We start from the raw sequence: 14,152 nt of genomic DNA on the forward strand, positions 1-14,152 counted from the left end.
GCATATAGGAACGACTTGTCGGATCATTGCTGCTTTAGTAGTTAGAACTTAAGACGACTTGAATATCAGCATATGTATCATTTTGCACAAGAAAAAAACAGAAAAACTTATAATAAAATCCATAGAAAAAAAGTGATTTACAAAGTTTTCTTTTCTTAAACCTCCACAAATTTATTTCTTTTGAGTTTTAAGCGATTGAATTTATTAGAAGGTGAAATTGTGATAGATAAAAATAATTAAATATAGTATTTAAAAGTATAGTTGAGTTTCAATAATAAAAAAATATTTTTTGAATGTATTAAAATAATATATTTTTTATTTATTTTAAATTATTTTTAATGTTAACTACGATCTAAATTATAATAAAATAATTTTAAGCAAACAAATTTTTTAGATTTTTAAAAAACATAATTTCAAATATCTTTTCAAACAAGGTTTTTATTTCAATAATCATCATTTCAACCTTTCAACAATAAATAAATCTATGGGATATGTTGGATTTTTTTTTATCAATTTTATATTTAGATTTTTATAATTACATCGAATTTAAATTGAATGGAAAAGAAAAGAAAATATGTATCAATATCATTATTTCTTAACATTTAAAAAATAATGGAAATAAATGCTTTATAAAAATAATAATCATCCAAGTAAAAGCTAAAACAAAATATATGATCACAAATATATAGATTAAAGTCTATGCACTCCTAATTTTCTAATATGAGCTTTAAATACATCCCTGGTATAAACTTAGTCAAGAGGTCCGTCCATGTAACTTGTTGAAAGTCTTTTTTTTTTTTGCGCCATGAATCAAGTTATAAATAATATTAATATGTTTAATTCTACCATAATATATACTAGAGTTGTTAGTGTAGGCCACTGCTGTCATATTATTATCGCATGTGTGCGGCGTCGCGGCGAAAATATCCACCCTCAAATTCTATTTAATGTGACAAATGTGGGGAGACAAGGAATTCTTGTCTTTTATTAGTGGAAAAATAGAATGAGAGTCGCCACCTAGTATTTTGGTCACTAGGAACCCTAACTGGTCTTAGAGATCGGGTATGGGAACTGGTTGCGTAAAGGGAAGGTATTAGCACCCCAAATAAGCCCTACTTAAGGTAAGCTGCATTGTTTTATTGTCTGATAAAATCTAAGGTCTTGTTTTGTTTTCTAGTTGTTGGTCCGTCTACGGTTTAAGAAAAGTTTTCTTCAGTAAAGAGATCTTTATCTTATCGGGTAAAACCAAACCGTTTTAATGTCAACAAAAGAATTTAATATCCAGAATACGTCTTACGTATAAGGTCGTACCCCAGATACAAAAAGAAAATAAAATAATTTTTTTTTGGAATTTTTGAAATATTGGCCTAGTTCTCGTGACTTTAATAAACTGGTTATTAAAGCCAAAATGCATGCTAAATATTTTTTGAATTTTTCTTTGTTGTATAAAGATACAATATGAAATTTTTTTTTATTTTTTAAGAGACTTGGCCGTCTGCATGAAAACAAAAACATTTTTTTTTATGTCTTGACGAAACTAGGTATTTTAATACCGGATTTGTATCTTTACAATATAAAAATACAAACCAATATTGATCAAAATACATTAAAAAATATACAAGAAATCACAAATTTTTGAAAAGATTTTTTTGGAATTTTTTTTTCGGGCTGGGCTGGACCCAGCTGGTTTCTACTCGCAAGCGTGCGTGAACAATTCACGCACGCCTGCTATAGTCACGGTATAATTAATCTTTAAGTGCACAGTATTTGTGCATTATCTGCAAAGTTGGAGAAGTTTACCTGGAAGCAACGAAAGCAACGACATGCTTTGGACCTCCATCTTCTCCTTTTTGTTTTTGTTTTTCTTCCGGTTCTTCCTTTTTCTGTTTCTGTTTCTGTTTGCCGTCTCTCTCGTTTTCTTCTTCCCTGTTCCCTGGTGCAGCTGGAGGCGAAGCTGGTGCTTGGTGACGAAGACGATGGCTGGCAATGCTTCTTTCTGTGTTTTTTTTTCTTTCCTCTGTTGTTCTCGCCCCCCTCTCTGCACTGGCTTCGTGGTGGTGGTGCTACTCTCGTTGGTTCACAGTGGCGGCTTCGCCGTTGCAGACGCAGATGACAGTGTGGAAGGGCTGTTCCACCAACACTGCTTCTTCTCCTCCTGTTGTTTCCTCTGTTTTTTTTCCTTTGCTATCCCGTTCCTCCTTCTCTCTTTTTTTTCTCTGTTTCTCCTCTCCTTTTTCCCTCTCCTCTCTCTTTTCCTTCTGTCGTTCTCCCTCCTCCTTCTGCTTGGTCCCTCCTCTGGCTTTTATAGCCAGAGGATGCATGCGTTATGGCAGGCATATGGTAACGGCTGGTGGGCATTATGGTGGTGAGGAAATCAGCCGCGAGACATGCCCTTGATTGCAGCTCCACCGCTCCCCTTTTTACCGCAGAAACCGTTGCTTGAAAACAGTGAGCAGTGTGCAGTAATTCTTAATGCAACGGCGCCGTTTCAATTTCAAAATGATATTTCTGATTTGGTCCTTGGATGTTTTTACTATTTTGTAATCAAGCCCCCCCGGAAAAGTTGTAACTGGATCCTTTGATTTTAGCGATTTTTTCGGTTTGGTCCTTGGTTTTGGATTGTTTCAATTAAGCCCGTAATTGGCCATCAAACTTCAATAACTATGCAATTAAGCCCCTGATTTGGCCAAATAAACTCTTTAAAATTATAATTGGACCCCAAAACTTTAATTTCATCCAATAAAAGCCTAAATTGGCTTAAAAATTTATTTTTCTTGCAATCAAACCCTCCATAAATTCAATTAAACCTTAGATAAAATTTAATTGAGTCCATAAACATCTGATTTTAGACTTTTTTTCTCAACTTGAATTTTCTTTGTCAACAGGGCTCTTATAATGTCAAATTTCAATTCTTGTATTTCTGAACCTCCTCAACCAATTCCTAGCCATTTTATGGGAGTTCCAGCATCCTTTTCTCACTCCTATTTATTTATTTATTTTTTTCTTAATATATTTTTTTGATATGTATTTTTTTGATATTTTTTTCATTTTTTGTGAGGAACCCAAAAATGGGTAACAACAATTATCACGGTGTAGCAATACTGAGTTGGCCATAGGATCTATCTTGCTTTTTTTTTTAATTATTTTTTCTAAACTTGTTTTTTTGTTATTATTATAAGTATAAGTGTTTGGTCAGTTTACGTGCATATCAACTAATCTTACAGATCCTGAAATTAACGATTATGTAAGTCTCTAGTAGTTTTGAGAGAACTTGAACTTGTGATCATTAAAAAACAAATTCAAAATCTAATCAATTAAACTACCTCTTAGGATTTTTCAAAACCTATTTTGTTTCCTGGGATTGTGAGTTTTTTTTGGCTAGTTTTGGTGTAAGAAGGTTATCAAGGTAATTGCCCCCATTTTTCTTCGTTGCAAGCTTTGCAAACAGCCAGCATATTGCCTCCGATGATATTTCTTTGTATACTCGGTTAGCACTTCAGTCCCCAATCCTTATTTTTCTCTTTTATATTCTATTTCTAGTTATCTTGTTATAAAAATTTATGATAATAATTATTTTTTAAAATAATTTTTTAATTATAAATAAGGAAAATAATCGGATAATTTGACCCTTTTCAGTGGACCATGTCTGTGAATTGGGTATGAGTGATGCAAGAGATATTAATATTTCATTACAAAATTTTCTTGGGACTAGTTGGTAAGTTGAATCGATTTTTTAACATTAAAATTAAAGTCACATTTTAGTCCAATAAAAAGAACTTATACATTGATTTTACCAAACCTAAATGAATCGTGGAAGGTGAGTTTCATATGTGCCAAAAATCCATATAACTTTATAATGATTTAGGGTTTGAATCTTACAATAAAAAAACTATAAGAAAGTTTTTATGAACGCATTACTTGTATTGTTACGTGATTATAGAAAACTTACTCAAAATATATAAAACGACCCGACTTAAAGACATTGACGCAAGTCGTTCTAATCATTAAATTGTGGATATGCTATAACTGGATTCCTAGAATAATTTTGCAAGAATGTTTGTGGATTGAAATGACATGATTAAGCCTAAAAATAGATTTAAATCACGTGGGTGATTGGTTTGATAAAAAAAAAATCATAACTTTCAAGATTTAAAAAAATTATAATTTTTTATTTAACTATTAAATTATCTTCAAATTCTATCAAAATATAATTTTTTATTTTACTGTTAAATTATCTTCAAATTTTATCAAGATATTCTACCAGCCCGGTTATATAAGAGTATTAGTTTAGAATAACTAGTTAAGTTACGGAAAACTGCAAAATGTATTATGCTTACGTAATAAAACAATGGAGAAGCAATTATCTAGTAGGTAGCTCAATGATAAGAGATTGGAATCAAGAAATTTGCTCATGCTGTGATCTCAAATTCGAGCTCTAGGTTGCTAATATATATGATGACCATTAGAGACTTACATGGTCGTTAACTTCAAGGCCTGTGGAATTAATCAAAGTACACACAAGCTGACCCGAACATCCACATTAATAAAAATAAAAATAGAGGAGGGTGAGACTCGCAAACCAACATGGAGGTATGGATAAGTAATATTGCTGGATCAATATATAAAAAAAAATTCCCGTTAACATTCAGACATGAAAACCACATTGATATATTTAATTAGATCATGCACTTAATGTAAATTTTGTTGAACGTAGGTTGGGCTCGAAACAAACATTCAAACTTGATCAAGATTTTTTTCTCTTTTCCGCTCACGTTTACTTGTCCCATGACTCCATGAGTGCTTGCTGTGGCAACTTAAATCGCTACCTGCTAGATTTCAATGAACATCTTCCAATTTTTCATCAATACCAGATGCAATCATAAATGACAAGCTCGTGTTTATTTTCAATCCCAGTAACATTATTACAAGGATTCCAAGGTTACAACATGGATACATATAGTGCATTACACAACAGCTTTTAATCCATCATAATCATAAGCCACTTGAAATCCAACAATTAATGGCGGTTCAGTCAAAGCCAGGTATCTAATCCCCGTTGTGAAGTCGAACACAGCACCAACATCACTAGCAGTAAGAGCTAGATCATACGAAGAGAGCTTGTAAGCAACGAGCTTGTAGTTGGACACAAATGAGCCTCCCACGTTAACAATCCTGAATAAGGTATTGACATCACCTTCAACTCCACCAATTGTCAGAAGCTCAGTTGATGAACTATTACTACTTTCATGCATCCACACCATTGTTTCGTTAGTGCAGTTTGAGGTGCTATCAAAACTGATGTATAAATCAGTTGAATCTGTGATAAAAAGTTCCTGATCCCCACTAGCAATCGTAAATGTTACTGGTGTACCTGTAACGCAAAAGTTTTCCAGCAGAATAACATCAAGTGGGCACGTACCGTTTATGTCGTTGCCCAAGCTGACAACACCACCAACAATCGGCCATTCACTTGAAATCATGTAATATGGAACTCCAGGGAGAAGCCCCAAGCCTTTAACGTCAAGCACTGGATTCCCTGAAGCACGAACTGCTTCAGGGAGCAGTGTCAATGTGGAAGCCAAGAGAAGGAAGGAGAGGGGTAGTAACATAATATTCTTCATTGTAATATTGTTTGAGGTGTGGAAATGAGCAGAAACAAGCTTGGATTTATAGAGTAGCTTGGGACTATTGCCACCTACTGTCATTTTGCTATTTTCCACGTCTTTGGCCAATTTCCTGATCATCTTGATAAGTCCTTTTCCAGTATACCTTACCTAATGTTCTTCTCTCTCTCTCTCTCATTCTGCATTGTGTTACTCACAACCATTTAGCATTCCGAAGGGCTGGAAATTTTATTTTCGGAGAAACAAATCATGTGTTGTGCAAGGATAGTGAATGGGAAAACATTGTAGTCGTTGACTAGTAGTTAAGCCCTGTTGCTTCTTTTCACTTCCAAACCATTGTCTTGCTATTTTCAGAGGCTTAATATTGTTATTAACATTAACAAAACACTAATGTTTTGTATTTTATGTTTGACTTTGTTTTTTTTTATTATTTTATTTTACCCTGGATTCAATTTTAATTTTAATTTTTATCTTTATCCTTTAATATGAGATTGTTTTGAGAATTATCCTTCATAATTTTTTAATATTTCCTTTATGTTGGTTCATATACCAATCTCATATGTTTAATTTTTTTTAATCGATATCGACCTTCAATATTAGATTTATTGAAAATAAGATTTTTTTTTTTCAATTATTTCCTATGAATTTATCTCAATCTCATAACTTAGATTATAATTTTAACAACTTAACTCGGGTTGACACGAATCATTTTTTTGAGCTGTCTTTGCTAATATATATATATTTTTTATTTTATCATTCAACATTATGTTAGTTAGAAATTAGGCTTCGTGATTTTATTTCTTATTTTTATTTTTATTATCTCGATGTCATGACCTGGTTTGTGGGTTTGACAGGTTGCCTGAGTTGACCTGATAATTTTTTAATTAGGCTTCATGATTTTTTTAATTTTTTTTTCTATGAAGTTATCCTAATCTCATGACCCGATTCGCAGGTTTGGCAAGTTAACCCGAGTTGACTTTATTCAGTTTTTAGATCATTTTTTAATTGAACATTTTTGTTTTCAATTTCACCCTCCAACAATTCAATATTTTTTTGTTTTTATTTATTTATTTATTTTTTCAATTTTATTATTCAATATTAGGTTGTTAATTTGAGAATTGAGTTTCGTATTTTTTTCAATTTTCTTTTTGTGGAGTTATCTCGATCTCATGTATTTAGTTTTTTTTTCCCCTCAATTTCAACCTTCAATATTGGATCTATTGGAAATTGAATTTTTTTAATTTGTTTTTTATGAAATTATAATGATCTCATGAACTAGATCACATATTTATTAGGTTAGCCTAAATTGACTTGGGTTTTTTTCTTGTTTTTATTTTATTTTATTTTTTTTATTTTATTATTCAACATTAAGTTGGTTGGAAATTAAGTTTTGTAATTTTTTCTTATTTACTTTCCATGTGGTTATTATAATCTCATGTGGTTATTATAATCTCATGACCCAGGGTTGTTGGTTTGACAGGTTAACCTCAATAGTGTTTTGTCTTTTTTTAAATTTAATATATTTTTTCAATTGTATCCTTCAATATTAGATTGATTATGAATTTACCTTCATAATTTTTTTATTTTTTTTATAATATTATCATGGTCTCATGACTTGGGTTAAAGATTTGACAAATTAACTTGGATCAATCCAATATGTCATTATTTTAATATTTAAAAATAAATGTCAGCTAATATATCATTATATCAATATTTACAAAAAAATATCGTTCAATATACATTATATTTTGAGTCATGATTAATTTTTTTATTATAAAACACATTTTGGATATTTTTTCTATTCTATGTTAAAAAAAATTAAATCCACGGGGTGCAGTGCAGACCAATAATCCAATAATTCCTAAAATATGGGTATGCTCCTCATGCTATATCAAGTAGAGGTTGAACTTGCAAGAATATTTTTTTCTTACGGATAAATCAATCGAAGTATGAATGGCTTATTTAGCCATCATGAGATAAATTAAAATTGATTCGATGATATAATTAGGATTGAAACCAAAACAAAATTAAAAAAAAAAAAGACTCCGAATTCTTGTTTTACCGAAGAGAATATCTTTCGGATAACAAAACTCCAATATTTTCAGTTACCGGGTCCTTCAGCACTTGGATGCTGTTTTTTTTTTTAAAAAAAAAAAACCGAAAGACCATCCACAAGTCAATAATGGCTTGAAAACTAAAAATCTACTGCCAAAGAATAAATAGCGTCTCCGAGCATGTTAATTTTGTAAGGTTTGTACCAAAGTAGGATGCGGATATCCCTTGAAGATATTTCGGATAGGAAATGATGTCTTTCTTAATTTTGGATGTCCAAGTGATTATACTTTGGCTAGAAGATCATCAATCAATCAATTAATTAAACAATAAAAGAGGCGATGTATGCACCCTCTCACGAAGTGCTACTTATTTAAATAGTATTTTTCTGTTTATTGTAAATTTATTTATTTTTATTTAAATTTTATTTTTTAACATTTGGTTTGATAATGGCTAAACTTTATAATTTATTTTAATTTAATTTTTATAAAATTATTTTAGCTTCGTCATGACTTGAGTTGCAGGTTTTATGGATTAATCTGATTAACTCAGTTATTTTTTTTAATTAATTTTTTTTCTCAATTTCATCCTTCCATATTTTATTAATTGAGAATTAATTTTTATAATTTGTTTTGACTTGTTTTCTATAATATTATCTTGGTGTCATGACTCAGGTCACATGTTTGGTTGGTTAACTCATGTTGACTTGAGTAATTTTTTTTAATTCTTTTTTAAATTGATTTTTTTTTTCATCTTCATCTTTCAACATTGGATTTAATTAAGAATCGTGCTTCACAATTTGTTTCGATTCACTTTCTATGGGATTATCTTAGCCTCATGACTCGAGTCACAGGTTTGACAGGTTAACTCAGGTCTTTTTATTGATTTTTCTAAATTAATTTTAATTTTATTTTCATCATTTAATATTGATTTGATTGAGAATTGTGCTTCATAATTTATTTTAATTTGTTATATGTGGGGTTATCATAAGCTTATGATCATGGTTATAAATTTAACAGGTTAACTCGGGTTTACTCGAATCAATCTAATATGTTGTCTTTTGAGCAAACGGGCATGTGGCTTAATTAAGCCCGAAACCATTTTACTAAAAAAAATATATTATATTTTTACTATCTAGGATATTGAGTTTGAGTTTCATAAAAACATGTTATAATCAATAATTATATTACATCAATTTATCATTCATCCATAGTTAGATTTAATTATATTAATATTTCATGTTAAAAAATTATTTTTAATTTAACTCTAAAAGTAAATACACCTCCCTTTTAATTTGAATTAAAACGTTAACATTAACTACGTTTTTAAAACAATTTTTCTAACGTTGGATTTCAATTTATTTTATTACAATTTCTTGCCCAGTGCAAGTGGCAGTTGATAATAATAATGAGCATAAGATGGAGGTAGGTTTTTATTATTTGTAGATTAAACTTTTGAAAACTCTTCTGATTTTAAAATTATTTGAGAATTAGTTACGATATTACAAGATTAGTCGTACAGGATTTATTAAGAAAAAAAAGCAAATAAGGACCATATTGAAAAATTTGTAAGACGTTGGTTACTAAAAGTAACTTTGTATAAAGTCCTCGTTAAAATCTCACTGACCAACGGTTATTTTTGTCTCTTCTCCACATCATCTAGATAATTGGCGCTTTACCAACTCTCATTTTGTTTTTGTTTTTTTTTCTTTTCCTTCAATACCACGTGCCATTTGCGTCCATCACATTTTTTTTAAGGATATCTTCTGTAGATTGCGGGTATCAAATTAAGTTTTTATCATAGGTGGTATATTGTTAAGAACTTGTAATTAAGTAATCAGTTTGAGTTTTGTGGTTGTTAATATAATGTTTTCTAAAATTTTATATAATTAGTAACTTTAGAATTTATAAAATTAATTGAGGTGCACGTAAATTAATCCAAACAACCATGTTAATAATAATAAAAAAATTTACTGCACTTTATATTCTGGTCAATCATGCAAACACTTTACAACTTATTTCAAAAAATGAGTAAGAAGTTGGAATTCATGCGGTTATTTATAATTATATCTAATTTTTATAATTTAAATAAAAATAAAAATAATTATTTTTAATAATTAATTAATAAATTGAATCAGTTATAATTAATGGTGATTTTGATATATAATATTTTAAAAAACAAAATATTCAAATGAAGACAAGACATAAATAATTTTCAAGCATGTAAAATTATTTCAAGTTAGAGCACATATAGAGAATTCTAATATTCCATATGAGATCTATATTTTTAGAATCAATCAAGTCGATTAATTTTTATTATAAGTTTTTTCATGATTTCATAAAATAATATTAAAATAAAGATAAATAATTCTTGTAGTGGTAGACAGTGCTTCATTTGCTTGTAGAATTCTAAAAAAATAAATCATTTTTAATTTTTTTTTCTCTTGAAAACATCTAAGAAATACCCTAAAACTTCAATAAACTTATTTTTTAACCCTAAACCAATATTTAATCGGTTAAAAAACCACACTCAACCAAGTAAAAAGTAATTCTCAAAAGTGAAGTCAATTCACCATTATCATCGTGTCTTCCTGAAACACAATTGATTCTATGTTACTATATAGATTTACAGGAGATTTAATAAATTCTCTTTTTTGTGTTTCTCCGGTTTTAACAAATTTGATTACACCTGTACATGTTTTATTTGATATAAATTTGAAATTCCTACGACTTCTTGTTTTTTGCAACACATTTAGTTAAACAACAAATCATCTTTGTAGAAATCTTCTCACATCTGTCCATATAACATCTTTCTCCATGCAGTGACCCTGCAATGAAGTGCGGGCATGAAAAAAGAGAGAGAGAAGGGATTCCTCACCACTGATTTATCCCTAGTAATCACCGATAAATTCTCATGCAATACTTTATTACATTTGTTTTTGAAAAGGGTTTGAAAGCTGTTAACGATTATCTAGTTGGAAGAACGGAGAAAAAAATGTCAACTAAGCAGTTTGTTCTCAACAAATTAAATCTGCAGTCATCTTACCCGCAACACAACACGGGAAGATGACTAGTTTCTTCCTAGATGTGATCATGGTTTTACTAATACAAAGTTTAAGATGAATGAAAATGCATATAATGGCCAAGACTTCGCCAGCTTCCATGGGTGTCAAGAGCTTATGGACACACGGCAACAAAAGATCATCCCAGTTTAACAATGCATGCTGCAGGACTGTTTTAATCATTGATTTCGAGGCTGTTATCAATAATTTTGTTCGAAATTCTTGAGAAAAGATTGCGTGAATTTGAGGTTTTAATTACCTTTTATTACAGTGATTAAGACCATCGAGAGAGAATGTAAAAAACCAAGAGCATAGAAAAATAAACTACCACACCAGAACCCCATGAAAGATCATATAAAAGGATAGCCAGTACAGGCCGAACAATAGCATAGAAAAATAACTCAAGGATGTAGCTTAATTGATTAGATTTTGAGTTTGCTTCTTAGAAATTACTAGTTTGACTCTCATAAACTTTAGGGCCACTAAAAATTTACGTGGTTATTAATTTCAGAACTCATAAAATTAATCAAGGTACGTATAAACTAAATACTGGCACACTAATCTAAAAAAAAAAAAAAATCACTTACAATACATAATTAATGAGCACTCCTTTGGACACTTATTCCAAGCACAACATTATTAATTATTACTCCACTTATTCATCCATCGTTACCAGAATATATATATATATATATATATGTGGATGATTACAAGTACAAGAACATTACATTACTCATCTTTTAATCCGTTACTCTCTTCTGCCGCTTTCACAAATGCATGTTCATTTGATAATGACAAACATGGACGTCTATAGTTTGGTTATTATTAAAAAATAATATAAATTATATTTTAAGTTTTTTTAAGTTTTTAGATTGAATTAATTTTTTAATATAATATCAGAGTTTTAATAACCATACAGTTACAAATTTAAATCTTATCATATTTATTTATTTAATAAAAATTAAATATAAGATAATATTAACATTGTAAATTTTAAATCTAAAATTTTTCTACTTATAAAATATATTAAAAAATAATATAAATTATATTTTAAAAGTTTCCTAACAACTTAAATTTTAAAATTGATTTTTTTAATCGCTGTAGTCAACCCCAACATAACCCGTTCCAAATCCAAAATCAGAAAAGAACATGGCTAAAAGCTTGTAGCCGTTACCAAATCTCCATCCCTTGTTGATAATCCTGAATTCAGTTTTGGTCTTACCTTCACCAATTGTCATGAAACCTCCGTTCTCTTCAAACCTCCATTCGGTTGATTCAGCACAGGTAGAGGTGGTATTGAAACTGATGAATACAGAGGCGGAATCCGTGATTGCTGTTCCCGTCTCGCATTTAGTTGAGGCTGTCACCGGGGTGCCTCTATCAGAAGGGTTTCGTAGCAAAACTACATCACGGCCGGGGGCTGGAGCTGTGTATAATGTTGCCTAGGCTGACACCACCACCAGCACCCAAACTTGACACCGCATAATATTTCTGACCTCCGAAAAGCTCGTCGCCATCAATGTCACGTATTACACTACCAGAAAACCGGAGAAAAGCAACGGAATTACCGACGGAAATATTCCGTCGGTAATGATTACCGACGGACATAATTCCGTCTCCAAATCGGTCGGTATATACCGACGGAATATTTCCGTCGGAATATACCGACGGAATTACCGACGGAAATATTCCGTCGGTATATACCGTCGACTTCACCGACGGAATATACATTTCGTCTGGAAATACGCAACGGCATGGTGACGTCAGGGGATTTTACCGACGGAAAGTACCGAGGGATTCAAACTGTGATAGCCGTACAGTGACGTGGCGCTGTCACCGACGGCATCACCGACGGTATCACCGACGGATTACTTCCGTCGGTGATACCGTCGGAAAAAACCATTATATGCACCCATCTGCCGACACTCTCATCCTCTGTTTCTCCTTCTTCTTCTTTCCCATCCCACCTCTCCCCTCCCAAACTCCTCCCAAACTGCAGCCAAACACCCATCCCAAACTCTCCACTATTCTCAACACGAGCACTCACAATATCCGTTTCTTGTAGATTTTATCATTTTTTTGTAAGTAAATCTATCCTTTTTAATTAGTTTTAATATTTAATTGTGAATTTTATTGTTTTAGTATATGTATTTTGTTAACGTTTGTACTTATTTAATTGTTATTTGTCAAAGAAACTTGCAGTATGAATGTATAATTTTGTAGTTGTTATAGGTTGTTTTAGATTTTGTCAAATTTTATTTGTTTGTAAATTGTTGAAATTTTGTTTGAATTACACCGAATTAAATGTGTCGTTGTGATGAAATAAATAATTAATAGCTTATTTAAGTGTCTTGTTTAATTGTTATCAATTATATTTCGAAGTTGTGAGTAATTCTGTAAATTTATATATGTATAAATTTGTATGTATGAACGTTGATAGTTGATAATTGATAATGAATATTTAACATAAGTGTTGTTTTAGCTTGTTGGATAATGTCGGGGAAAACCAATATTTGTGTTATGTTTTATAGAGGTTCAATAGAAGTCATGGATGATCGTTCATGGATGTATCGGAACTCACCCCAAGAATTGCGGAGGATGGATTATTGTAACGGTGTCCAGGGTTTTATTAATTTCGCAACATCTATTCCGAGGAATTTTACTGATGGCGGTATTAGGTGTCCATGCAGGAAGTGTAAAAATTTAAAGTTTCTGCATCAAGATGTTGTAACGATGCATCTTCTAACCAAAGGGTTCATGGAAGATTACCTGTGTTGGTATGCTCACGGAGAACTATTTGTTCCTGATGAGAGCATGGAAGAACAGGTGGTTGGGTCAACTTCTAGTGCTAGTAACAGGCATGAAGTTGGAAATGAGAACAGTAATCCTTACAGGAATATGGTTATGGATGCAATGAGAATGAGTGAAGATAATGTCAGGGGATGTCCAATCGTATAAGAAGAACCTAATGCAGATGCAGTAAGGTTTTTTGATCTGTTGAGAGATTCTGACGAACCATTATGGGATGGCTGCACGAACCACAGTAAATTATCAGCCGTAGCACAGGTGTTCACCATCAAGTCAGATCACGGGTTGAGTGAGGCCGGTTATGACAAGATTATTGAATGGGCGAGAAGCATTTTACCTGAAGGGAACAGGCTGAAAGAGAACTTCTATGCTGCCAAGTCCATGATGAAACCCCTCGGTTTAGGATACCAGAAAATTGATATATGCCCTAACTTCTGCATGTTATACTACCTTGAAAATGCCGAGATGACCGAGTGCATGACGTGCGGGCATTCCCGTTACAAACCCAGAACTGGTAGAGGGAAGACTCGTGGCATATAAAAAACTTAGATACTTCCCAATCACACCTAGACTGCAGAGGTTATTCATGTCACCAAGGACTGCTGAA

The 14,152-nt window shown here is 31.5% G+C and overlaps 2 protein-coding genes across 2 annotated transcripts; both read right to left on the minus strand.

Annotated features, from left to right (window-relative positions):
• Positions 1-4,880: 4,880 nt before the first annotated feature.
• On the minus strand, positions 4,881-5,759 carry LOC7467450 (kunitz trypsin inhibitor 3). The gene has a single exon (XM_002325981.4). The coding sequence runs from the start codon at positions 5,742-5,744 to the stop codon at positions 4,965-4,967; it is 780 nt and encodes a 259-aa protein (XP_002326017.4). The 5' UTR covers positions 5,745-5,759; the 3' UTR covers positions 4,881-4,964.
• A 6,069-nt stretch (positions 5,760-11,828) lies between these two features.
• On the minus strand, positions 11,829-12,254 carry LOC18110284 (uncharacterized). The gene is made up of 2 exons (XM_052449401.1): positions 12,234-12,254; positions 11,829-12,179 (listed from the first exon to the last, which is right to left on the minus strand). Exons 1-2 carry the CDS (start codon positions 12,252-12,254, stop codon positions 11,829-11,831), a joined length of 372 nt encoding a protein of 123 aa, XP_052305361.1.
• Positions 12,255-14,152: the final 1,898 nt, after the last annotated feature.

Source organism: Populus trichocarpa, chromosome 19 (assembly GCF_000002775.5).
Source record: "Populus trichocarpa isolate Nisqually-1 chromosome 19, P.trichocarpa_v4.1, whole genome shotgun sequence".
NCBI lineage: Eukaryota > Viridiplantae > Streptophyta > Magnoliopsida > Malpighiales > Salicaceae > Populus > Populus trichocarpa.

Coding starts and splice junctions, on each gene's coding strand:
- LOC7467450 (XM_002325981.4), bottom strand. CDS start 5,744: ATGATCAGGAAATTGGCCAAAGACGTGGAAAATAGCAAAATGACAGTA.
- LOC18110284 (XM_052449401.1), bottom strand. CDS start 12,254: ATGGCGACGAGCTTTTCGGAG. Junction 12,180..12,233: donor TGGCGACGAGCTTTTCGGAG/GTCAGAAATATT, acceptor GTGTCAGCCTAG/GCAACATTATACACAGCTCC.